Below are 27385 nucleotides of genomic sequence, written 5' to 3' on the forward strand. Positions count from 1 at the left end.
GAACCTATGATAATAGCGGGAGACTTTAATATCGTGCTCGATCCTCTGTTGGATAAGTCTACTTCTGGCCGACAACTTGCTCACTCTAAATCCAGAGACCTCCTACTTAAATCTATGTATCAATATGGATTTATGGACATTTTTAGAGGAAGGTCGGGTCAGAAAATTGGCTTTTCCTTCAGAAACTACAAGTACCGTCATAGATCTAGGATCGATTTAATTCTGGTAAACAAAGTTCTGGATAAATCGGTTAGGAGTGTAACCTATTTACCATCTCACCTGTCCGATCATTCGGCGATACTCTTAGACTTCGAACTGCAGTCTCAACCCCCGACTAGGTCATGGTCAATTGACAGATCCTTTCTTACATCTCCCGATGATTTGGAGTATATCAAAGTGGAAACGCAAGAATTTTTTTAAATTAACATTGGTTCGGCCTGCTCTAGCACAGTATGGGGCGTTTTTAAATGCTCTTTGAGAGGGGTTATTAAGAATGAAACTTTGTTTCGAAAGAAACAGTATACCCAAGCGGTTACACTGATGATAGAGGCCAACATATCGACAGCCCAATCAGAATTAGAAAATCTTAACAATGCCCCTGAGCATGTCACACTGGCTAAACGGGAGGAGTTGATGAAGCTTAAAGGGCAAGTAGCTTCCCTACTAAACCAACGTATTTTGCAAAGGTGGGAAGCCAGTAAATTAGCCAATTTTGAATTTGGTGAAGGGGCGGGCAAAGTACTAGCCTGGAAGTCTAGAACTGATCAGACACGTAACGATATTGAGTCTATATTTACTGGCTCCGGCACAGTATCCTCTGACCCAGAAATAAGGTCAGCCTTCAAAGATTTTTTCCAGGCTATATATCGAGAGGATAATAACATCTCCTCCAATAATGTAGGAATCTGGCTTAATAAAATTTCACTCCCAGTACTCTCTACAGAACAAGTGGCTTTTCTAGATCACCCTATAACGGTAGAAGAGGTATCAACTGCCATACTTAACAGTAAATCTGGCAAGGCGGCGGGCCCTGATGGTCTACCGGCAGAGGTATATAAACATATTGCAGCTGATATTGCCCCCTTTCTCGCCAGGTTATTCAATCAAGTTCTGATAGATGGCGATCTACCCCCCACATCATGGAATAAAGCTTCTATCACGCTTATTCTGAAACCAGGGAAGGCATCCACCGCCTGCGGTTCGTATCGCCCTATTTCAGTTCTTAACGCTGACTATAAGATCTTTGCGTCACTTCTAGCCAAGAGACTGGGGCAGGTTGCCCCCTCAGTCCTACACTCCAACCAAAAAAGGGCTTTGTTAAAGGTCGCCAGCTTTATGAGCTGATATACGACCTAATAAGAGTGATTGACATGGCAACTAGCTCATCGCTACCCCTGGCTATTCTCACCTTGGACGCAGCCAAGGCCTTCGACAGGGTCAATTGGGTATACTTGTCGGGGGCCTTGGAAAAATTTGGCGTGGGCCGGGCCTTTCGCAGAGCGGTGGAATTACTGTACCATAACCCTTCGTCCTTGGTCTTGGTTAATGGCGACTGTCGGAACCATTTGCCATCACAAGGGGCACTCGGCAAGGTTGCCCGCTTTCGCCCCTGCTCTTCGATCTCTATATTGAGCCATTTGCTCAAATAATTCGCGAAGATATTAACATCATACCATTCAGATATAGAGATTGGGAAAAAAAGTATCTTTGTATGCTGATGATCTTATGATCATAACTTCAGATATCAGCACAGCGTTTCCGACAGTCATAAATCTAGCACAACAATTTGGTAACATCTCTGGCTATGAAGTTAACGCCACAAAGACCGAGGTTATGGCGTGGAACAGCACAACAGCGCAACTTCCTGTACAACCCTGTGACAGCATGAGATATCTAGGCATAAAAATTGTAAAGGATATTAATCTGATCGCCCCTACAAATTTCACCCTAGTGGCTAAAGAATGTAGGAAACTAATGAGTTCTTGGAGACATCTTCCATTAACGCTCCTAGGTCGATCAAACTTAGTAAAGATGTCTATCTTACCTAGGCTGACCTTTATTTTCAACAGCTTACCACTTTATTTCGATAAAACACTGATAGCAAAGATGCAGAGTGACATTACCTCATTTGTATGGAGGAACAAGACTGCAAGAATTTCTTGGAGCAAATTAAGGCGTCATAGGGAGAAGGGTGGTTTGGCTGGTCCTGACCTTCAGATTTATGCTTGGGCCTTTCAGTTGACACACGCCAAAAATGCTACTCAAAACTCCATTAGATCAGGGCATTGGTTTAATGTTTTCAACACTACTACAATGTGAAGGTCTAAGTCAGATGGGTTTTCTATTTAAGTTCGGAGACCCCAAATTTTTTAAGAAAATCAAGCTGAAGGTATTGCAGGGCCTAGCAAGAACCTGGTATAACCTTAGAACCAATACCAAAATAGGCTACCATCTCCTATATGGGATCTTCCTGCTCCTCCGTGCTGGACTAAAGATGCATTGATAAGCACACTAAAAGATGCTGGAATTTTAACATGGGGAGATCTGTTCTTTGAAGGGGAAATGCTTTCCTGGGAACATTTAGTGAGTAAGGTAGGCCCCAATCTATCTAGACTAAAATTCTTACAAATCTCAAGCTGGGCACAAGCACAAAGAACAGGTCCCTCACGTTGTTTACAACGACCTTTAGGAGGAAGTAGTCAACTGGAATCTTGCTTACTTGACAACGCACCAACGTCTAAAGAGGTCTCCCACTTTTACAATCTAATCTTAGAGGAGATTGACGGAGAATTTCATCTTCCAGACCAGCTGTGGGGCTCCTTATTGCCTGCAATAAACGTGAATGAACTTTGGTTAACATCTTGCAACGTTCTCTGGGCTATTGTTAAACCTACCTGGCTTCGCAGAAACCATCTATTTACCCTTCATAGGGCTTACTATTCTCCCCAGAGGTTGTCCAATTCTCAACAGGTGCACCAGTGGCTTGTCCCCGTTGTGGTCAAGTGGCAGCCTCAGATGCGCATATGTTTTATGATTGCCCACATTTAACATCTTACTGGCAATCAATAGGCAATAAATTAACATCTTCAATAGGCTCTACTGTGAGTATAGATCGCCGCCTTGTAATTTTTGGAGTAGTGGACAAAAAGCGTAGATCTAATAACAATCTTTTGTTTTTACTCAATGCTGGTGGCTCGACATGAGATCTGCAGGCGGTGGAAAGAGGCCTCCCCTCCGACGTTGCACGACTGGAGTTCTTCCTTGCTTCATATATCTAAAATTGATCTTTCCAGGGCTGGAAAAAATGACAAAAGAGCTTTTTGGTTGAAACTTGACTGGTCTCAATAACTAGAGCTGTTTTTTTTCCCCCCCAGTTCCAATGATTATGAAGCTGTGACACGCTCTCTTCGCTCTATCACTCTCGTCCTTTCATTAAGGTGAATTTGTGGTAACAGCAATGGTGGAATCTGGATAATCGCAATTACCGTCCAAATCGTACACAAGGGCCTGTGATTAACTGGGAAACTGACATGGCTGTAGGGTCTTGGCGGTTCCCTATCTCGATCGGCCCCTACCAGTCTTGCACTGAGACAGTATGTCTTTTTCTCATATCACATTTCTCCCAGTCCACGGTACTAATGGGCCAGCCATGGTTGAGATGAGGAACAAAAAAAAAAAAAATTAATAAAAAAAAAAAAAGACCGTATTTGGAGCACTTTGGTCGCTACTAGACATTCAAAGGTTACAGGGACCTTAAGACTACATTAAACCAGCATTTTGTATGTAGGGGTACATATTGCGTACATTTTCATGCAAACTGCCCATGTGTCATATCGATACAATCTGTAACTCTTGCAACAATTGTGTATTATACGTGGACAAAATTCTGCCTACCACTTCCATGGACAACTGGAATGGACCATATGGAATGCTTTCCCCTAGTCTGGCTATGAGAGTGAGACTCCATAGAAGGTGAAACCAAACTGTTCAGAAGCTGTTCACTTTGCAGGTACAAGCTTTCACCTGGGTCTGGGTGATCTACCTATTTAACATTATCAGGGTCAAACTGGGACAAAAAATAGTCCTAGGCTTCGAAAAAAGGGCCTCCATTAACGAATGAGGAAGCTAAGGAGACCAACATTTGCAAATCATGACAGTTTTGAAATTGTAAAGAAAGACACACTGTGTATGTATTTTGCAAGGTAAAGAAGACTGCATGTATTTGTGCTTTCTGTAGGGAATTTGTGTGATAATACAGAAAAGTCAACAGTGAAAACCGGCCCACAAGATGATAAAACAGGCCCACAAACAGGCAAAAAACGGTCCACACACTGACTTGTCAGACTGAACTTTGTGACTTAGATCTTTTATATTCCATAGAAAAGAGATAGCAGCAGTGTAAGCTTCCTTTACACCTTTTCACTTAAAAACGCACAAAGAATAGGCACTGCATGGGCAAAGTAGTGCAAACCTCCCCACCAAACACAGACCAGCCACAGCCTGGACAGCCATGGTGCCTGCCACCTCTCAAGCCCTTCACTTAAACTCACACAACCTTTTCCAGCCCTCTCCATAGACAACTCATCTAATTCCAATGTGCAGTATCCACTACCAGACCCCTTCACCAATCCAATCGCAGTGCTCAAGTCAAACAGATGTCATGCCATGGTTATATTAGGTCACATATTTGGGTACATTATATGTCACAATGATTCACATGTTCTTAGACACAATACCCAAACTCAGTCATAAAACAATCTGGGGCAGTCTGTTTTTTTCCACCACTCTTTGGTTTATATCGTGCACAGTTGAATCTATTCTCTGATTCAGCTCTAATTTTTCTCTGGCTCGTTGCGTATGTTATCTGGCAATGATGGAAGAAATATCTGGCAGTCGTGGGCGCCCACTAGATATGTTGTGAGTATTCACTATCATTGCTGGGTCACTCTTTGACTCGGCTGGACATGCTCTCTTGAACAATTACACATCTTCCCGCAGCAGCGCGAGTTATTCTTTGGCATAATTCACTTTCTTGAGCATATTTAATCTCACAGTTGGTTTTATTTCCCTGCACGTTTCACTGAGGGGGCCTGTGTTCGGTCTCACTGTCACAGGTTCAAAATTCCGACAGGTTCACTCAGCCTTTCATCCATCTGAGTACCTGTGCCAGTGTTTAACTTCATGGTCACTGGTTCGAAATCCCGGCGCGTCTACTCAGCCTTTCATCCTTCTGAGGTTAATAAAATGAGTGCCATTGAGTTGGGTAACATTAAACATCAGGTATTCGGCGCCTTGATACCCTTTGGTGATACTGGTGCGCTTTACAAATACATGTGTTATAATATTAGCTAGTACATTTGGGAACCTTCTCTTGAGCAATGGAGCTTCTTATCTAGCGGAGTTGTGGGGGCTTCTTTGGATCATTTTGAATTATTCTTAAAAATTATATAGCACAGTTGCGGCTCATTGTTTTGCACAGTTGGGTGTATTCTGTTGCTCATTTGGGAATATTTTCTCCCACATTTCAGGCTATATCATGCTCAGTTTGTTGCAGTCTCTCTTTGACTTGGGCATTCTGTCTTGCACAGTTCTCCTAAATCACCTGCACAAATGTGTTTATTCTCAGGCCCAGCTAGGCTTGTTATCAGCGACAAGATGGCTGCTCTATGCCCGAATGGGTTAGTGTCTGACAGAGCAGCTTTTATTCAGTGGTCCAACTAGAGGTATTCTCTAACCCCGAGATACCTATTTGCTATCACAGAAAGGTACAGTCCCTTTTTCTGTCTGATTTATTGTCGTATATAGGTAAGATTTACTGTCACAGCTAAAGTTCCAAATTCTTTGGCACAGATTAGGCCAATCTCTGGAGCAGTTTGGACTTTTGTATGCAGTATCCAGATGGTCAAGGCCTATTGCATAAAACTTTGCCCTTAAGAGTGAACATACAGGTTCTTGCTCTTCCTCTCTCAAGGTCCAATGTTCATTGCAACACAACATGTTCATTACAAAAATGCATGGGCAGGCCTGTTGACTTCGTCAGCAATGGAAACCTGCCATTTTGGAACTGACAAAGCATTCACGTTACCTCTGAATGAGCTCAGAAGGAAGGAAGTGCCTTGGTAATAGGTGATCTTGACTAGGCACAACCACAGCCATTAAGGATAAAGAACCCCCGAAGTACATTATAAGGAGATTGCAAGCCATGGAGGAGTTCTGTGACTGTGTATAAAGGAATGAGGCCAAAAGCTGAGTGCCTGTATAGGTCATAGAACTCGGAGGTAACGTTGAATGTCCTGTAATGTATGGTAGGGGGGACTTTATTCCTTGTAATACATGATCACACCATAACCCATCACACTTACCACTTAAATCATTTGTGTTGTGCTCTTTATATGATAGAGATAGGTGTTTGTAACTATGAAGGATATTAATGAACTCTCTAATTCAAAATTAAACTCACCAAAAAGCATTTAGATAGTTGTTGCAACAATCTATTACAATCAGTTTACACATGTCAGATTTAAAAAAATGCTGTAGCTCAGAATGTGTAGAAAAATGCTGAGATTCTATCTCTTCTAAAATGACCTAATGCATGAAAAAAATAATCATGTTGCCATAAATATCTCCTTTTGACTTATCACTGTACTTCTAGAAAAATAGAGCAGAAAGAGAAAAGACATTTTTTTTTAAAGTGCAGCTTTTATTATACTCTGTGGCCTACCTTTCTCCTGGGCTGCTGCTCTGGCAGCAGGTATTGTGATGTCAGAACTCAACTGTAATAGGTTATTACAGTAAAGAAGTTACATCATTTCATTATTACAGGCGACTCGGGAAATCACAGGTTGACTGTAATAAGGACATTAGAGACAGTCTTTTCTTTAGGCAATTTAGGCTGTCATGTACTATTTTGAATTATAGGCTAATAAAACAGGCATTAACTCTCATGCGATTTTCTCTGAAGAAAGCCTGAGTGCATAAAACAAGTTCATGTGAATATGGAATTCAAAAAGACTTGCTTCAGTCAATAGGCGCACAAAGTGTTTCAAAGATGCACAGGAGCAAATATTTGTGACTAATAATGATTTTTAGATTTATATTGTGACATTCTATTTCTTTTGAGAAGTATGCAGTGGCTGAATAATTTTCCTCTTGTTGTCTCTTTTTTACAGGAGCCGTGATTTGCAGTGGTAAGTCTCTGTTTACTTTCTTGTACGGAAAGTAGCTTAGTTCTAGAAGTGTCTTTGTGAAAAGGTGAGCTTAACTTTTTTAGGGTTCTTGTGTGAATTGAATCTTACAGCACAGCACATTCCAGCATAGCCCCTCCTGCATTTAGTGGATATCCGCACCAAAGGTTCAATATCTTAAACTCAAAGCCATCTCACACAGTAAGTAGGATAAGTGACTATTTTTGATCGAGGTGCACAAGTTGGTTATTTACATTAGATGGAGTAAAGCCATGGAGACACAAAGAAGAAACTGCAATATGGTTCTGAAAGTTGTGGGCCACTGGAAGGTGATCACTGCAGTATAAAGTTCGATCTTTTATTAAATAATGACAATTTTGCAGTATCAAATTATGGGAATGCAAATTAACCATGTTCTGACCAGATGATATATATGGGTTAAAGTGGATGTTAAGAATCTAAGCTCTAATCCAGAAAGAATTATTTTAGGATAGCCTCAAGTTTGTTGTGTTTGTTTCTTAAGCATGGAACACTAGAGTGGGTTACCTTAAATTTTTCAAAATAACCCATTGAGTTGCTGATCTCATAGTGGCTAATGAAGTCCAAATTTTGAGATATAATTTCTTAAATATGATTATAAAATCATAAAAGGAACATAGCTGCTTTTTGATTACCAGTCAATTTGCTATAAAGCTATGCCTTATCTATACAGGTATGAAAATGAACCCCAAAACAGGCCCAAACCAACAGAGGAGCTTATCAGTAAAACTGATATGGATTCCTGTAGTATGGTGCAGAGAAGAACTACCACTGTCAAGGTGAAGCTGTCACTCAGTGGTCACTACAAGTAGGGAAAACGTTGGGCAAATATATATTTCCATGATAGCTTGAACACTTTGGATAATTAATGCAGTGGACTGAAGTTGCGAAGGATACACAGTGCAGCCAATGAAACCTTAAAGACGTGCTTCGGATCTGTACAGCATACACTTGTCATTAGACATGGACAACGGATCTCTCACCTCTGTAGTACTCAAAGTCTAAATTCTTGCTCAGAAATCCAAGAAAGTGGGTTTGTCTGACAAGCTTTGGGTCTGGATTGTCATCACTCTCTCAAATCTTGCTTAGGAGCTGATGACACTCAATGGTGGCATCAGATGGGCTCACAGACTTCTTTGGCATACAAGATGCAATCCATGACTGATAGGTGTCAAAGATAACATCAATTCCCGTTGATTGGTGGATCAGCCCTGTCAATGAGCGAGCCCAAATTCTCCCTAACTGTTGATCAAACATGTAAAGCAGGGTTCCATACAGGAACCTGAGCTCTGGGATGAACGGGTGAGGCAAGTCAGGGATAACCGAGCAGTTACAACAGGTTAAAGGAACAGGTAATGCGAAAAAAGCTAGCAAATTGGCAGAATTATCAATATTCTATCTAAAGTGTAGAAAACTACACTTCTGTTGTACTCTTCTTTGAGATAAACAGATATTGTGACAAATCCTCTGTTATGCCACAAACAGGGAATTACTTCGATCCAGAAGCAAGGGTTGAAAGGAACTTCTAACCTCTTCTGATAGCATAGCATAGCTTAGGAAAAAAATCTAAAACTAAGATAGCTACACAGTACCCCTTCCTACAGACCTTAGAAATCTTCTTGTTGTTAATTTTGCCCATAAAGACTACACTGGTGTGAACATAAAAGGTTTACGTTCACAAACCAGCTATAACCCAGTTGTGTGTAACTCTAATATTTGGTCCCCATTAATATGATACACTTCCCCCTCTGAGATCTACCCTTTTATTCCTCCTAGACATGGTTTCACAGTTAGTATGAGTAGATCAATAGTTATGCGTCATAGAACTAGCTGTTTTTAAAGCCTGCTGCCCGACACATAAAGTTTATCAATTTTTGGCAATCTGGGGGTTCTGAAGAGTGCCTTATATCTCTTTGCTGGTTTGAGCCTGTGTCTGCAGTAGTCTAATAGCCTTGGTTAGTTCCACAGGTTACTCTCCCTTGCTAGAATGAACATTGTCAGAAAGTAATTCCACTGCCATGTTTTCTGATCTTTTCTATCTGGAATTATGAGGCATCTGATTACCTTCACTTTGTTCCTCTGCTTGAATACTACTCGATTTGTCTTACAAACCGGTTCATAGATATAGCCAAACCCTGAGGTCAATGACACTTCCAATTTTGTTATCAATTTTTCATCTTGCAATTTTCTTCGTCTTACACACTAGTGTGTTAACAAACATCCTTTGATTTAATGACTCGTCATTTTGCTCCCCATATTGACCACCTTATTGGACAGAGGTTCTAATAAGATCACGAAGGTTCGCTTCCTTTTGGAAGGCCTGGCATGTTTCCTGAATTTGTGTTGTCCATCTCTTAGATGCTGCTCAAATTGCAACTAGAGGGGTGGAAGAATTACTGAGCACAGGTGGAGGCAAATAGCTTTTTTAAAGTTTCCCCAAATATGTATATGTTGCCTTCTATTTTATGTTTATCCTTTTAATTTAATGGGTAAAATGACTTTTTCTTAGCTGTACAACTCCAGCCATTCATAGTTAGGACAATTGCGACTGCTGTCTTTCATCTTCACCCCCTCTCTTCGTCCTACACAGACACAATTGTTCTTTCAATTTTTGGCCTTCTGTCACCTCAAAATCACCCTTTCGTTTGAAGGTTCTCCCATTACATTGTCTTACTGGGGGAAGGGGTGGAAACCCAGTCACATATGCCGCCTCCCATTGAGAGGACTTGGTGTGTGAGATATAGTGGCCCACTCTCACAGGCACACGCTGCCTATTACCAATGCTCAGTGCTCACTGGTGATGGGGTCAGTATAGGAGTGCGATCTCACCCTTGGTGACACCACCGGTTCTGCTTATCTCTAGGCCTGAACTCTGCTTCTTGTCTTTGAGATGCGCATGGACACCATGACCCAGAAATCCAAGGCATTAGAAGGAAGGCGTCCTCTTTGCACCTTGTTGTCCATGCCATCCATCTATCAGCTTTGTTTAAGGGACAACAACACACCAGGTGCACGCTTTGAAGTGGGACATCTTAAGTATTTTGGGGAGCCATGCCCAAACGAATTTTGAGGACACCTGTTCTGAATAGCTTTGAATTTTTGATCCAATTTCAGCTGTTTTTATGCGCGCTTTGGCCAGAACACTGACAGTGCACATGCAAACACGTCCAACTTCTACATGTGTTTACATATTTTATTCAGGGATAGAGATGCGTTTTTTCAATATTGTACCACAGCAGCCGCTCCCTAATATTGCTTCAAATAATTTCTTTGACACCCTCCCATCATTTTTCATACATGAGGTCCTGGTTTGATCTGAAAGATCTTTTTTTATAGATGTTTTTATCTGTCAGAAACACAATATTTCTCTGTAAAATGTTTGTAATAGACTGTCACACATCACCCACATACAAAAATAAATTAAAGGAAAACGGGATTTAAAGCCATATATTTAAGAATTATTCAATGTCATCAGGGCACGACTCTAGCAGAACAGAGATGACCCTGAAAGACTGGGGCCTTGGGCCAGAGTCCACTTTGCCCATGCAGTAAAATACTCGGGCTTTGAGCAAGAGATAGATTAATAAATGGTGATGTTGATGCATGGAAGAAGGCCGGTAGGAGGTTGAAGGTTCAATGTGCTACTTCGTTTGAACCGCTCGGCTCAGGGCAGAGATAATTTTTTCTGAGGGAGGTTCTGAAAGGTTCTGAATTGTCTTCGCTGTACCACTGAAGTGACCAGTACTAACTTGCTGACATGAAAGCATCTGCCCTTCTTGTTAGTAGTAGTGGTAACATTTTGTGTATTGCAATGATTTCAGGATAACTATGTTTTGCCAACCTGCATTTGTGACACGTGTTCTTTTTGTGCAAAGTATTGACTCCAGACTGTGTTGAACTGATCTTCCTTTCAACTCTCTGGTCTCTTCTGTCTGCAGCGACATACCCCTTGTGTAACACCTGTGCAGGAACCTGCATTCAAGATGCTGGCTGCTCCTGTACTACTGATGGAAGCACATGCCTTCCCCAGACATGTGATATGGAGACCAAGTGCTGCCCCAATGGACTCTTCTGGCACACTTCGGCGAACTGCTGCTCAGGTGAGTCATGGGAGCTGTAGGCTGTGTTCGGGGAATGTCAAGAGACCTAGAGATGTTCTGAAAGCTGATGAATGTTTGTCTTGCTTGAGGATTTGAGGGAAGACAAAACTCATAAAATGACCTTCTCTCTCTCTCTCTCTCTCTCTCTCTCTCTGTCTCTCTCTCTCTCTCTCTCTCTCTCTCTCTTTCTCTCAATATATATATATATATATATATATATATATATATATATATATATATATATATATATATTTACAGAAAATAAAACATAGGTTTCTGGGGTGTTATACTTAGCTGGACATTTCACTCGTACAAAACAATGGAAATTCCTCTGTTATAGTTAGTTCTGCTAACTAAAACTCGTGCGTCCGCAATGCACTGCTGATGATGTCACATATTACATCATTCATGACATGGTCAGTGACATCACTGATGACATCTCAAATGACATCACTGATGACATCATCCAGTGAATGTTGTTTAGTTTGACATTTAAATATGTATTATAAATATACCAATCTGTATTGAAGATTGAGTGGATATATAACGGTCTGGGTGGAGGATTTAGTAGCTGTCTGACTGTCAAGTGAGTAATTAAACATGTCTCATTTAATACATTGATTAGTAACTAAAGGATGTGAATGTGTGCATCACTGTCTCTGTTGTTGTATAACATGCTGCATAAGTTGGTCACTAACTACATGAGTGTGTATATTAGTTATTGATTAGTTGGGTGAGTATTTGTATGGGACACTGATTTTGTGTGTGGTTGGATGGGGTGTGTGTAACTCTATGCATAGATGTGTGAATGATTGGTTGACTAGGTGCATAGGTTTAAGTGTGCATGTGAAAACAGTTGTTTGGGTGACTGAATGTATTTATTTGTGTACTGGTGAGCGAGTATATGCTTTAGTTGTACTTCTTCAACAAAGTAAAAAAATAAAAGGCATTGTATGCGAGAGTTGATGTATATAAATAAGTATATGGAAGAGTCAGTGATTGTGAGAGTAACTATATGAATGAGTGTATAATTGTAATGGTGATTTTTTAACTTATTAACTATGAGTTACTATGTGTTTGAATAAATGAGGTGTTGTGTGTATAATTGTGTAAGTGAGAAAATGTAAGTGTGATTAATTGTTTTCATGAGTGAGTAGGATGACTGCATAACTGACTAAGATGACTGCGGATGTGTCAATGTCTATATATGTGTATAAGTGCAATTGATAGTGTTCTATTAATAAGTGACTGCATGTATAAGGGATTCTGTTGTTGAATGGGTAGTTGTGTGTGTAGACTTAGGAATCAGTGAGTGGGTATGTAGTAACTGGTATTGATGTGACAATGGTTTCCAATATGGTACTCTGTATTTTACAGTGAGTAATGAAAGGTTATACTAGTGTATGATGAGGTGTATCAGATTGTCACGTGGATGATGTATTCTGTGATGTCATTTGAGATGTCATCAGTGATGTCTTCAGTGATGTCACTGACCATGTCATGAATGATGTAATATGTGAGATCATCAGCAGTGAATTGCGGGCGCACTAGTTATAGTTAGTAGAACTAACTATAACAGAGGAATTTCTATGGTTTTGTACGAGTGGAATGTCCAGCTAACTATAACACCCGTGAAACCTATGTTTTTTTTCTTTGAATTTCTAAGGTTTTTTAAATGCTGATTTTTAACTATAACGTCTCTGAAACCTATGTTTTTTTCAGTGAATTTCAAAGGTTTTTTAAATGCTATTTTTTAAGTGTAATAGTAGTTATACCTATTTTTCGCACTGATTTTTTACAGTTTTTTAACTGTTTATTTATGAATATTTTATTCATTAAATAACATTATATATTTTTCTGAAATGTAATTTTTTTTTTTTTAAATCTAACTGAAATATTGTTTCATTTTTTCGTTTTATTTAAGTCCTGTGCACACGTATCCCAGTTTTGGGTTCTTAAGTCAGAACCAAATAGGTTAGGCAAAAGTTCAAATAAATATGATTGAGGTCCACCGTTGAGTAAATCGTTACTTTATAGTTCAATCTTGATCAGTACATATGAAAATACAACTAGCCGACACGTGTTTCGTCACACCGTGTGAAGGATATGACTCTACAGGGCTGTTATTTTTCTGGAGTTTGGTGCTGGCGTGCAGGTCCGACGTGAATCCGGAAAAGTAGCCCGAAGGAATTAAATGCTGCCCACAAGGCAGAGAAGAATTAGACCCCAGACAAAGCAGGTCTCAAGGTAAGTTACGCGGGACCTTTAAGCAAGACCAGCCTGCTAATACAACCAACAACTAAGAGGTATCACCTAAAATCATTTATAGAACCCCAAACTGGAAACTCCAGGTTGGGGGCGAAAAAAGCCTACCCCCTATCGCGGACATAAAAATTCTACTAAGTTTCGGAGGTCGAAGTGTAAAATTGAACTGCATGGAGGATGCCACCTTAGAAGGGGACAGAGTTGGAGTACATCAGAGCCCCCCAGACCAGCCCAGTCACGAGCGGAGGTTTGACGAAAGAGAGCAATCAGATCACAAGGATTATGACATCCCAATGCACACAGGCAATCGGTACGCATGGAACACAAATATCCGTCGGGACTGGGCCTCATTGCGGAATCAGTTCAGACTGCAGACCAGAATCGGGTAAAAAGGCTCTGGTAATTGGTGTAGCAAAGACGATTCACATCTCAAACAACTCCTCTTCATCCCAGAATACGAAACGCAGCGGATGCATGACATTCTCAACAGGGGCAATATATTTAAACTCTACACCAGGGGTCTCCAAACCGGTCCTGGAGGGCCGGATCCATTTCAGATTTTTGGGATATCCCCATTGAGATACATGTAGTAATTTTAAAAATCTGGCATGGATCCGGCCCTCCAGGACCGGTTTGGAGACCCCTGCTCTACGGCAACACTGAAGGGCTACAACATCTAACCCACGCAGACTTACTCTCAGTCAAATTTCGAAAGCAAGATGATAACTCATTGGAACAAACATTAACAACATGGTGAACAGCAGAGATCGCTCAGTTAATACTATCCTTTAGAGAGAGGTTCGACTCATGGGGTATAAGGCTCTCCAGGCAGGCAAAACCACGCTATCCAGGCCCTCTAGAAGAACATCTGGTGAAAAAAAGAAAAAAGAACATTTGCTAGAACAAAAAGCCCAGGCAGTTTCAGTACTACGGAACGCAAGAGGGAACAGCCCACCACCGGCAATCCATCCACTGTCCAACACAGGCAAACAAATAAACTCCAAAGACGACGCCGATTATTGGCGCGGTCTAACAGACCATCCAAAAAACTCGAAAAGGATAATAGTCAGGAAATCTTCCATCTACTGTCTTGGAATATAGCCGGGTCCAGGAAATGGCTGAAAGATGGTTTACCCCCCCATAACTGGACTGCATGCGATATCATCGCCCTTCAAGAAACTTGGGCACTCGAGGGGCTACCTCTTGTTGTGTATACACACTTTAACATTCCTGCAAGAAACCATGGTCGACCAAAAGGGGGACTATCAGTTTATATCTCGTCGGATATCAATATTAAATCAGAACAAATAGCACCGCAAGGGCCAAACACGCAACTAATAAAACTATCTCAGCTCCGGTACTATTGGTTAATTTCTATGCACCTCCAAAGGTGAAAGAGAAACAAGCCCAGCTGGATCAGCTAGTATCAACAATTAGGGACATTCGAAATAACAATCCCACCTGGGAAGTCATCATAACACCAGAGGAGGACGAGATGCTAGCAGCTGCCAACGAATTCTGGAATGTTAAACCACAAAGCCAGCTTAAAACAGAGCGCTTTGATCCAATCGGTCAACAATTTGTAACAACCTTGGAATTCCTTGGGCTGCGGTTCCTCAACGGAAGAACTCCAGGTGATAATCCACTGCAGTACACCCATCTAGGAACCTTGACCACTTCAAGACTCAACAGCAGTCTCACTTCCATTGTTGCCATTTGCCCAGCAATTTTCAATTGAATACACATCAAAAAGTGATAATTCATATCAGCACACTTATTTTAATCAAAAACTCACCAAACATCGTAGCTCCAAGTCAGTGGGAGATAGTTCCTCTTCCACTAACCTGAAACAACTCAATTGGACAACGGCCAACATCGATGAGCTGCATGCAAATGTACAGAGATTAAAAACAGAGAGTGAGACAACTATAGGCAACCAAATACAAAAATGGGAGGACTTCACGAAAAAGCTAACAACAACCAAGTCCATCCCAAAAAAAACACGGACCCCAACTCACAAAATTCCACTGCCAAAGAACCTGGTAAAGCTCAAAATAGAAATAAGGAGCATTAAAAAAAACAACTACGTCCCCAAAAGACTGGGCTCAAAGACAGAACCTTAAGAAAGAGTACAAAAAGAAAATGTGGGAACATAAAAGATCTCTGAAGGATGACTTCAGGGCAAGACTACTCTGCACAGCAAAGAACACCAACTCAAACGCATTCTGGAGGATCATAAACAGTTTAAACCATCCTTCAAACCCAATAACATCTAATGTCCAAGAAGCAGATTGGGCCGCGCTATTAACACAGAGGTTCTCGCAAGCAACACCTGACCAGCCCAATACAGAAGCAAACCAACAAAATACCAACAAAGGGGACAAACAAAGACAAGCGAGCACCATTTCCAGTGGTGAACTCAAAACCCCTCGCAGGCAAACACCACATCCGAAGGAAGAATGCAGAGCAAATCAATCACCAGAAGGGGATCTCCATACAAAAGGGCTTCACTGTGACGTGGTTCAGCCACGGGAGATGAAGGAGATAACAAACAAGTCCAAACACACAAGGTTTTGTGAAGAGGACATAAGAAAAATTCTAAGGAAGACACGTGGCAGTGGAGCTCCAGGGCCGAACGGGATACCACCAATAGCCTTCAAAACTGATCCAGACTTTTGGAGCGGAAAAATAAAAAAACTATTTGATGAGAAAGAAAGTGAAAATCAAATACCATCAAGCTGGCAGGGCTCCATAATCTCACCCATCTTCAAAGGAGGAGACAGAACATCCCCAGCAAATTACAGACTGATCGCCCTCCTGGACGTGGAGGCAAAGTACTTTGCATCCCTAATCCTGGAAGATCTAACAAACTGGTCTGATGCCACAAAGAGAATACCACCCAACCAAGCAGGCTTCAGGAAAGGGACTGGGACGAATACAAACATTCTGTCTCTCTCAGTGTTAGCCGACAAATACCTACGAAAAAAACAGCCCCTCCACCTATGTTTCATTGACCTAAAGGCGGCCTTCGATAGCGTAAATCGTAACATCTTATGGAGGAAACTGCGCAGTTGGAACATCCCGGACAAAACACTGAGAGGAATCTTACTCCTTTATTCCAACACTTGGATGGAAGTAAAACTGGGGAATGGAACACGGCTCTCAAGACAAGTCAATACTAGCAAAGGTCTCAAGCAGGGCTTTGTTCTAGCCCCGCATCTTTTTAATCTTTTAATGGCAGACTTAGCACCAACCCTAAATAAGATCTCATCCCATCCACCCAAACTAGGCTCCTTATCTCTAACTCATTTATCCTACCCGGATGACATGGTATTGTTGAGCCTTACGAAGATTGGCCTTCAAAGGTTACTAGTAGGGCTGGCGGAATTTATAATAAATAACAACCTGGAGATAAATACAACAAAAACAAAAACAATGGTCATCACCAGACGACGGTCAGTCAACCCACACATCTAACTGGAGGGAACAAAACTAGAGGCCGTGACCAACTACAAGTACTTGGGCTTCTACTTTGATAATCGACATAACCATCAGCAGCAAAAGACGTACATTGCCCAGAGAACAAACTCACTTTCATTTGCCTTTAGATCTTTAGCTAAAAAGCTTACGGGCCATCATATAAACCTTTATTGGCAATGATAAAAGCAAAAGTGCTTTCCACCCTGTCATACGGCAGCGTAGGATTGCACGGGAAAGACACAGAATTGCTCAACAAAATGCAGACAGCCATCTTTAAATCCACCTTCCAAATTCAACGGGGAGCTTCACCAGCTCAGATGAGATTAGAATTTGGAATAATAAATGAAACAGTGGGAAGAAAGTACGCAAATATCAAGTACTGGTACAGCTTGAAAAAGAACATGGCAACCTCAGAACTGCACCAAGCACTGTGGGAAGAAAAAAAAGCTGATGTTAAATCCCCACACAACCAGTACCTTGAGAAGGCCCTAACTGAGATTGGAACAAGAAATCTTTGGGAACTCAATCTGCCTTACCCAGCGTTCAAACAAGCCATAAACAAGTCAACAAAATTCCATTCTCTTCTACTTGACAAAGCCACCTTCAGCACAAGAAAACACGCTTGGATGGTCATATCAAACTACAAAACTCTCACTGCAGCCCCATATCTAACAATTACATTCCCAGCTTATAGAAAACAAAAGTTAAATGGGCTCTGTCTGGGAAATTTTCCATCAACCATGGACCAACCAATTTGAGTGCACGACGGACCCAAAATCTGTAGACTATGTGGGAGCAGCAAGGAGGACTTTATTCATCTTGTTTGTATCTGCTCGAATTTAGCCCAAGCACGAGCTTCCTTCCTAAAAAAGGCTATGAACGAGCAAGGCATAAGAACGTGTAGATCGGCGATTATGTCAACTTTGAACCCAACAGACACCCGTTTGAACTGCCTATTATTAAAGTTCCTCGTGGCTCACGCCCAAGCGCTGAAACACAACTTGACACCCTGTCCACAAAAGGACAACATAACTGCGGTTGTTTTGTAAGAGGGCTCTTTTGAACTTAATAACGTATAATAGCAAAACTCTTGGAACTATAAACTACATGGATTAATTGATTGTTTTTAAATACCAAATTCTTGCACTAGACTCAGAATGTTTTAGAATGAATTAACAGAGAATATATCCATACATAAGGAAATTTTAAATGCAGTAGTTGATTTTACAAAATGTACTGTTATTGTTTTAATTAAGTGAAACAATAACATTTTTCATTCATTCATTCATTCTATATCTTAAATCGTCACAACATTTTCCAAAAAAGTATAATAGTAAGTCTTTTCATGCATGGGAAGTTTCGAGGTGATTGTTAAGCTGAGGCCAAGAAAATGGGGCTAAAAAAAGTGTGTTTTCCTATTTCAATTCCCTTGGGACATGTGGTCAAACCTACAGCATGAGCCGCTGCACAGAATTACACCAAATTTGGCAAAAAGGTAGATGTTGTTACGCAGGTTGATCTTTTTGTTATTTGATGTTTATCTGTTAAGTAATTCTTAATTCTTAGAACTTTAATAAGATAAAGTTAATGATATCTCTGGCCGCAAAGCCTTGTTAAAAAAATACAAGCTCATGCAGGGAAATGCAAAGCTCTAATTGGCTGCCAACACTTCAGCCAGGAAGTGCTGGCAGCCATTCGGGGACTCAGTTTCACCAAATCCCTCTCCAAAAAGTGAAAATATAGAAAAGGGGGCAGGGTATGATAGCCATGACCCCAAGCCATGGTCTTTGGGGCCCTCTGGGACCACACCACACAAAAATAGTATTTGTATTTTTACTGCGAGGTTGTGATGAAGTTATGAAATTGCACAATTCTTTTCTTAAAAATGAAGTGCTGGCTCCTAAACTTGGTATCATATTGGCCCCCGGGTGGGCCAAGTCCTGGGGGACTTTTATAATACTGGAGGGGGCCAATGGGTCCCCCTCCTGGGGCTGAATTTTGCCCCCGGGTCCACCATGTCCCTGGAGCTTCTTCTTCTACTTTTTTACATGGACCCCACAGCTCCGGGGACCGCCACCAACCTGGGGCTTTATCTGAAAATATTGTGGGGGTCCGTAGACCGACTCGCAGCCCCATGGTGCCCTCTCTCTGGGGCTTTAACTTTAATAAACATGGGGCCATGCAGACCACTACCCAGCCCTGGGGCCCACTACCTCTGCTGTGCTTTTATAAATTTGAATGCAAGGGGCCCACACAGTTCCTTACAGTCAAAGGTTCCACTACTTCCCTGGGTCAATATAATTCAAAGGATGGGGCCATGCAGCGCTCCTCATGGAGCTAATAATAGCCTTGGGGACTGCAACCCCCCCCAGCCTTCAATGTCCTAAGGTGCCCACCCATGGGAGATTGCAGTTTGCTATGGCTTGGCACTGCTTCCGCCAAGCCATAGCAAACTCTGCTCGGCTTTGCACAAGTGAGAGCATGTAAAATGCTCTCGCTTGCATGAAGCAGAGCAGAACTGCTTTTAGACAGAGGGAGCTGCATGTTCAGTTGCTCCCTCTGTCCAAAAGCAACGCTGGCTCCTGCAGGATGCACAGAGACAGCATGGACAGCGTGGGTCTTCGAACTCCCCCCATGGTCTCCAACATGAGAATCTGGGTGCCCTGGATGGGACCCGAGCACTTAGTATTATGGCCAAGCCCCAGGGTATGGGGTCCAGTGTCCACAATTGGCCCGGGTGGAGGGGCGTACGGCCATCCTCCCCATTCTAATTTTTTTTAATAAATATATATATAATTTTTTAATGAAGGGCAGGCCCCCAGAGCATGGGGTCCCCAGGGCCATAATAGGCCCCTGGAAGGGGGCAGCACATCCCACTTCCTTTATTTTTATTTTTAAAACTGTATACATTTAAAAAAAGAAGAAACATCTGGGCCCCAAGGGATGGTGTTCAGGGGACCATGCAATTTCCTCCCTATTCTTAAAATACTTGGCCCCAGGATATGGGACCCCTATTGCCAAAATCGGCCTCGGGAAGGGGGACCACACGGCTCCCCTCCCTTATAATTAAAAAAAAAGAAAGAAAAAGATTCAGGCACAATGCCAGAGGCCCCCTTTCTGCACCACTCTGCAATAGTGCCTCCTGAGACACTGCTGGTTGAGGGATGAATTTCACTTTACTCCTGAGGGCCAAAGGACTAAAGTGGACTTCTTCCCTCAACCAGTAGTGTGCCAGGAGCTGCGTTTTCAGAGTGGTGGAGAAAGAGGGCCTGGCCTCTGACAACCCCTTAGCAGTCCAGCTGTGTAGGACTTACTGGAAGTAACAGGAGGGGTAGTTGGCCCCCGAGGACCCTAAGGAGTAAAGCAGGCTTCATCCCCCAACCAGTAGCCTTCCAGGTGGAAAGTTTGGAGAGTGATGAGAAAAGGGGGTATGGCCTCCGAAGACCTCTCGGCAATCTCCCTGTGTGGGGCTTACTGGAGCTAACAGGAGGGCTTGTTGGCCCCCAAGGATCCTCAGCAGCCAAGGGGACTTAATTCCCCAAGCGGTAGTGCGCCTGAACGCACATTTGCACAGTGGTGGAGAAAGGAGGCGTGTCCTCCGAAGATCTCTCAGCAAGTTATTCCATGTGGGGCTTACTGGATGTAACGGGAGCTGTTTCTTGACACCAAGGACATCTACTTGTTGCGGGATGAAGTCCCCTTGGCTACTGAGGGTATTTGGAGGCAAGCAACTCTTCCTGCTACCTCCAGTAAGTCCCACACAGCGGGATTGCTAGGAGATCTTCGGAGGCCATGCACCCTTTCTCCACCTCTCTGCAAACTCACCAACTAGTGCCATACTGGTTAGAGAATGAAGTCTTCTTGGATGCTGAAGGATCTTGCGGGCAATAAAGTCCTCCAGGTACATCCTGTAAGTCCTACACAGCGAGATTCCTGAGAGCTGGTCAGAGACCCCACCTCTTTTCTACACCACTCTGCAAAGGAGATTATCACTTAAAAAAACATAGAATTCAATTAAAAAAACAAAGGTTACAAGGACGTTGTAGTTAGAAATTAGCATTTAAAAAACTTCAGAAATTTACTGAAAAACCAAAAGGTTACATAGGCATTATAGTTTGGAAATGGAATTTTAAAAAACTTAGAAATTCACTGAAAAACTAAAGGTTACAGGGACATTATAGTTAGGCTCAAGTTTCACTCATACAAAACCAGTGAAATTCAGCAGCTATAGTTAACTGAACTAGCTATAACTTGCACCCCCGCAGCGCACTGCTTATGACCCCACATATTACATCACTCATGACATGGTCAGTGATATCACCGATTACATCACTGATGGGGGTTACAGTCAAAAACTTGCACCCCTTCCTATAAAAGGTTAGAGCCAGAGCTACACTTGGTCAGGGGCCCCAGGGATAAATCCTAGAGTAACTATCAGGGTAAAAAGGCAAAAGTCGATAAATGGGGGCTTGGCCGCCACTCCGGAGGTTCACCCACTGTATGTGGAGCAGAAATGGATGGAGGTTGTCCTAGTTCAATCCAGAAGTTCCTCAATTCACCTTCCAGCACCAGCCCACTTCTGAGAAGCACTGGGGAGTCACTCAGTCTGTCAACCCATTTCCATATGCTCTCAGAAGTGTTCCTCAGCCCATTCACTTTCTCCCACCACCCAGGTCCAATCCGAGCTATACTACCTGGCAACATGAAGTCTTCCAGCCGGGTGAGGAGAGGGCAGTTAATTTGCTACATTGAGGGCAAGCTGGAACCATCAGTGTATGGGGGAGGGGTTGCAGCTGTCCCCGCATCCCATTAGAAGTAATATACAATGTCTGGTGCATGTTGATCCCAGTCACACCAGACAATACTATCATAGTGAACCACGAGTCGGGTTTTCTGTACCTCTCTGAAAATGAAGCAAAATGTCTGGTGCGTGATGATATGAGTCACATCAGTCAATCTGATCACAATGAACCAAAAGTTAGGTTTGTCGTACCTCCCTGGAATACAGTACAACGTCTGGTGTCCCATGATGCACTGCACCAGACAATCCGGTCACACACACACAGTCACAAGTTGAGTAGTAGAGCAGGAAGTAGAATGAGGCACGACTACAGATGTTCTTTCTCCCCAAGGGTCGCAACCTGTGAATCGGATACCGCACTCAATTTAGCATGCAGTTGGCGTGTCGCACAAGGGTGATGCAGTACCGACGACGAAACGGGCCACAATGAGTACTGTAACTGGTGAATCCACTCATCACCAATGAGATGCTTGTGTGTTCTGAAGCCCCATGATGCAGGAGCCACACTCCTTAGATGTGGACACCGTTTGGGTGCTCTGCACAAGGCAAATCGGTCTCTAGGCATAATACTTAGTTCCACACTCACACCGCACTGCAGTCAGGATCCAGCAAACAGAGTAGGCGCTTGAGAGGGTACTGCTCTTCAGGTGAAACAAGTAGACAGTGTAAGACCCTCACGGGAGATCTTTGATGTCCCTGATGTCTAACATCTGTTCTGTTAGCCACTTGTATTGGGAAAACCAGGCCCTTCACCATCTCGTCATCCTCCAGCATCCCTAATATCTTGTTTTCTTTTTGGTTTATCAAGTGATACAATCGAAAAATGGCCAATGCCTTGTATGTCCTTCATCTGGCCTTTTGAGACAATTCTTCAGTTTGTTATGTTATGTTACATGTATTTGTAAAGTGCACCACCACTTGTTGGAATACCCTGGAGCTGACTAGGTGTGTGTATTCAGCTTCTTCTGGAATTAAAGAAGAGAGGAGGAAGCTCTTTGCGACGTTGTACCATCCATTAGGGGGATGTACGAAAATGCTCCAGATCTGGTTCTTTGTACATTTGAGATATGCGCCAGTCGGAGTCCAGTGGAGTGGAGATATCTAGGTGATTGGTGGAAGGAAATCCAACTGTGCTTGAGTTGAGTAGTGCCTTGAATTGTTTATCGAGAGCCAGTGTAGTTCCCTTAGATGTAGAGTGATGTGAATTCTGTGCAGGAGGATTAGGGTGAGTTTTGCCACAGAGATCTGGATGGTTTGCAGTCTTTTAGTGAGTTAATTGGTGATCCTGGTATAGTGGGTGTTACCATAGTCCAACTTGCTGGTGACTAGGGCGTGAATGCCACTCGAAGGTTTTCCTCAGCATCACCAGTTGTGAAAGCAGGATGCAGTGACAGCATCAACTTGTGCAGTCATATACATTCTGCTATCACTGATTAGTCTGAGCACCAGACACCAGTTGGAGTCCAATGGTTAGGTGTTATTGCTGAATATCACTACTTTTTCTTGTCAGTGTTGAGCCTGAGACAGTTGACTTTCCTTCAGTTAGAAGCTTCGCTCATGTTGGAGGAAAACATGTTTCTAGTGTTGGGGGGTCTTGTCCGAGAGGGACAGTATGAGTTGTTTGTTGTCTGCCTAGGAAAGGATGTTGATGTGTGCATATACAACATTGGCCAGAGGGGTAATCTATGCATTGCAGAGGGTGGGGCTAAGCAATAAACCTTGAGTGCAATTTACTCTTCAGTGATGTGAATTCTGAGAGCACTACTTTTAAACCTACGTGTGTCCTAACACATCATGTTGAATCTGTAAGTAATGTAAAAACTCATGCCTAGGCATTTCAAACTCACCCTGAAGTTGTTGAACTTCATCATGGAATCGGTTCTCCACATGGACACAACTTTAACAGATAAATTCAGTTTTTCCCTGCCATTTCTGATGCTCAATTGGAGTCAAACATTGTTTTGAACAGACAGGTGCACCTTCTTATGAAATGAGCATAATGGCATTGTTGCATCCTCTCTTTTTCACTTTGACTTGCTATATTATGATGTGACCCCCTTGATCTGGCCAGCAGATCCGGTACGTTGCTTTCCAACATTCACCTGAATGCTTATAGTCCCAGAAATATTTTTCATAAAATGCCAAACCATCAAGATTACCGGATACTGGAGAAATGGGTAGACCTTTATCACTGATCTCCATTATGGTTGAAAATAAGAATACCATTCTCTGATCCTGTCTTTCTTCACTCACTCCTTGCTGACATGCCATGCTTCCCTAAACTTCTTCCAGACTTATCGATAAAATCTAATATTGCCCATGGGAGTAGATCCAATACACATATGAATTAAATACCTTGAAACTATAGTCTCTTTACCAGTTTATATCTATCCCTCTCGGTAATCATTAAGTTGAAGAGCCCTAACAGTGTCAGTCTCTAAATGTGACACAGAACAACCCATTAACATTGCTTTATTGACAAAAAATATTTCCTAAACTGTATACCTATCAGGTCAAAAAGATCTTGTTGTACTTATGGGAGGTGAGAAACCTACCTAATGTTACATCTTGCCATCTTTAAACCTCTGACACCTCTAATGAGATCCACTGTTTGGTTAAGTTTCAGTACGTCATAAACTATCCATCTGATCTATAAAGTTGACCACAGAGTCACCACCAGGCAAGAACCAATCATGCATGCATGGCAAATCGTCCTCAGTATTTTTGAGACAATGCTCAGCAGTGAGAAAGCCGAGCTGATTTGCTATCTTCCCTTAATTTATTTATTATCCTTTTCTGATGTCATGATTACTGCCCACATCATCTGGTCCTTTGTAAGGGAACTATCAGCATTCCTTGAATCCCAGTCCTGACATAAGGAAAAGCCTTCAGTCCACTATCCCATTTCCCCCTCCTCTTTCAGAGCCTGTACTACCGGGGTGTTTCTTTGGTTTGATGTAGCATTGTACCAATGAGTGCATGATTTTCCTTTTTGAGTGTTAACTACAATCTTGACAAGGCCACTGGGTGGTGATTTGTGGGGCATTGGAATGAAATAGTCGAAGGTAAGGGCTGCATTGGTGAGGTGGAAGTGCTCAGAGTAAATTATCCAGGGGTGTAATGTTCCCCTGGGAGAGAGGTGAGCAGTGGGTTAGCATCGCTAAATAAAGGGGTATAGGGCGCATGGAGTCCCACAGAACAATGAGTGGGCTATAAGGTACTTGCCTATGTGGGTAATGGGTGTATATGGGTGTGTGTGTATGTAGGTTTGTGGGTCCTAGGGCACACACAGGTTTGTGTTTGTGCGTGAGTATGTGTGTTTCACACTTCCTTAATGCACATGTATTCTCTCTCACCAGTTGAGCCTACCTGTTACCCTGCCTGTTTGGCTGATGAATACTGTTTGCTGCCAGAGGGCGTTTGCATGTGCAATTCAACCACGCACCAAGGAGCACGTAAGTATGGACTCTTCCACTTCATGTTCAATAAAAAGTAAATAAAGGGTGTAAGAAATTAGGTTATTATTTGAGGGGTGTGGCAACAACCACAGTCCCACTCCCTGTCAGGATGAACCACTGAAGTCCCTAAAGCAGCCAGGCTTACGTTAGAGGCAATGTGCAAAGTATGTGTGCAGTGCAGAAACAGTAATACAGTGAAAACACAACATAAGAACAACCCCAAACTGATTCAGAAAAGTACTGTATATTTGAACAAATACCAGACGACAAAAATCCAATAAGCTGAACTAAATATATTTAATTCCAATGTTTTAGATAAAAATAGCTGCAAAAGCAGGAAGTGCTAACTCTGGGTATGTGGTCACAATGGACTGGGACAAAGTCACAAGTTCAGGACCACTGCCATGGAGCGCAAGCCGGTCATGGGACCAAGGGCCATATTATCAAGAACGGCGATAACCTTACCGCCGCTTTAGCGGCAGGAAACTGCCGCTAAAGCGGCGATAAGGGGCTTGATACTATGCCTTTGTGAATTCCCATAGAAGCCCAGGTTCTGGTGTGAACCTGGGCTTCTGTGGGAATTCACAAGGGCATATTATCAAGCCAATTATCACCGCTTTAGCAGCAGTTTCCTGCTGCTAAAGCAGCGATAAGGTTATCGACGTTCGTGATAAAATGCCCCCAGGTTTGTCTGCTAGGAGTTGCACCTTAAGTGATGTGTGCTAAATTTGTACAGTGGTGCTTTGTGAGGCCTCATATTGCTCGGTGTTGGGTCCGATGTAGCTCTTAGCGGGGCAGTGAGGCTTTTTGGAGCTTCGCACCGCTCGACATCAGTTCCAATGAAGCTGCCAGCTGTGTGACAAGGCTTTGCTGGGTTTTGCGTGGCTTTGCACCAGATATGATGGAACCTTCAGTTACTCAAGGGGGGAGTGCTTTCTGAGGCTTCCTAAGACCAAGGGTCTGGTGGGCAGTTCTTGGGTATCAGGACTCATGCCAAAAAGCAGCAGATGTCCCCCCACCCCAATTTAGAGTGTATGAGGCGCTATGCTCTCCAAATAAAGCAGGCAGAAAATCTGCAATGTTTGAGTCGATGTCCCACGTTCGTAAAACCCTACATAACGTTAGGCATATTATCAAGGACCGGTGTTAAAATTATCGCCGTTTTATCGGCAGGAAACTGCAGATAAAACGGCGATAATGGGCTTGATAATACGCCCTTGTTAATTTCCATAGAAGCCCATGTTCTGATGTTAACATGGGCTTCCAACTGAATTAACAAGGGCGTATTATCAAGCCCATTATCGCCGTTTTATCGGCAGTTTCCTGCCAATAAAACGGCGATAGTTTTAACACCGGTCCTTGATAATATGCTCCGTCATTCGTTAGAAGAGAAAGAGGGCAAACAGTGTTTTAGTGCCCTGGCACTGTTTACAGGAGCAAACACTGCTGACAGGGTGGGCTAGTTGAGGCTCACTCATTGAAGAGCTCAAACAATGTTTATCTGGAAAGTATTGCTCCACCAGCACAACTTTTAAAACCATTAAGACCACCACTGTTCTAGCAGAGGGATGAACCAATCAAGGGGTGATATTTACCTTATTGGGGCCAGCCGCTGATGCCCCCTAGAGCTTCAAAATTGTTGTATTTTTTTTTTGCCTCTATTTCTTATCATTTGGACACCTTCCTCCACAGTAAAGCATGCTGTGCGTTTGGGTGTTTCTAGAAGCTTCCCCTCGCACTTATTGACCGATACTGTTTGCTCTTGCTGACGCCCCAAATATTAAAGATGCTTCTCAACGCTGCATACATCCAATGGACTTTACAACAGATGGATGTGAATTCTTAAATAACGAGCTTCCCACATAAAAGTAGTAAAGTGTTCCGTAGCGTCGACATCTTCTTTGCGTCCATTTGTCTGTGCTAGGACGTCAAAGTGACCTGTGGTGTGCACTGTGGAATTTCTTAGCATGTGCAGGGTGGTTACCTTTGTTCATAGGAGTGTCATTGTCTATTCATGAATCACATACGCTGCTTTGGAACACAGATCATAAACTAAAA

General features: G+C 42.6%; 1 protein-coding gene across 1 annotated transcript in view; it reads left to right on the forward strand.

The window, feature by feature from the left end:
• LOC147733109 (uromodulin-like) overlaps positions 1 to 27385 on the forward strand; it is a 92564-nt gene that overhangs the window by 23349 nt on the left and 41830 nt on the right. The window contains exons 2-4 of the mRNA XM_086955810.1: positions 7170 to 7187; positions 11162 to 11323; positions 25229 to 25324. Coding sequence (XP_086811936.1) covers positions 7170 to 7187; positions 11162 to 11323; positions 25229 to 25324 — 276 coding nt within the window. The remainder of the gene's footprint in view (positions 1 to 7169; positions 7188 to 11161; positions 11324 to 25228; positions 25325 to 27385) is intronic.

This window comes from Lissotriton vulgaris, chromosome 2_1, assembly GCF_964263255.1.
Source record: "Lissotriton vulgaris chromosome 2_1, aLisVul1.2, whole genome shotgun sequence".
Taxonomy (NCBI): domain Eukaryota; kingdom Metazoa; phylum Chordata; class Amphibia; order Caudata; family Salamandridae; genus Lissotriton; species Lissotriton vulgaris.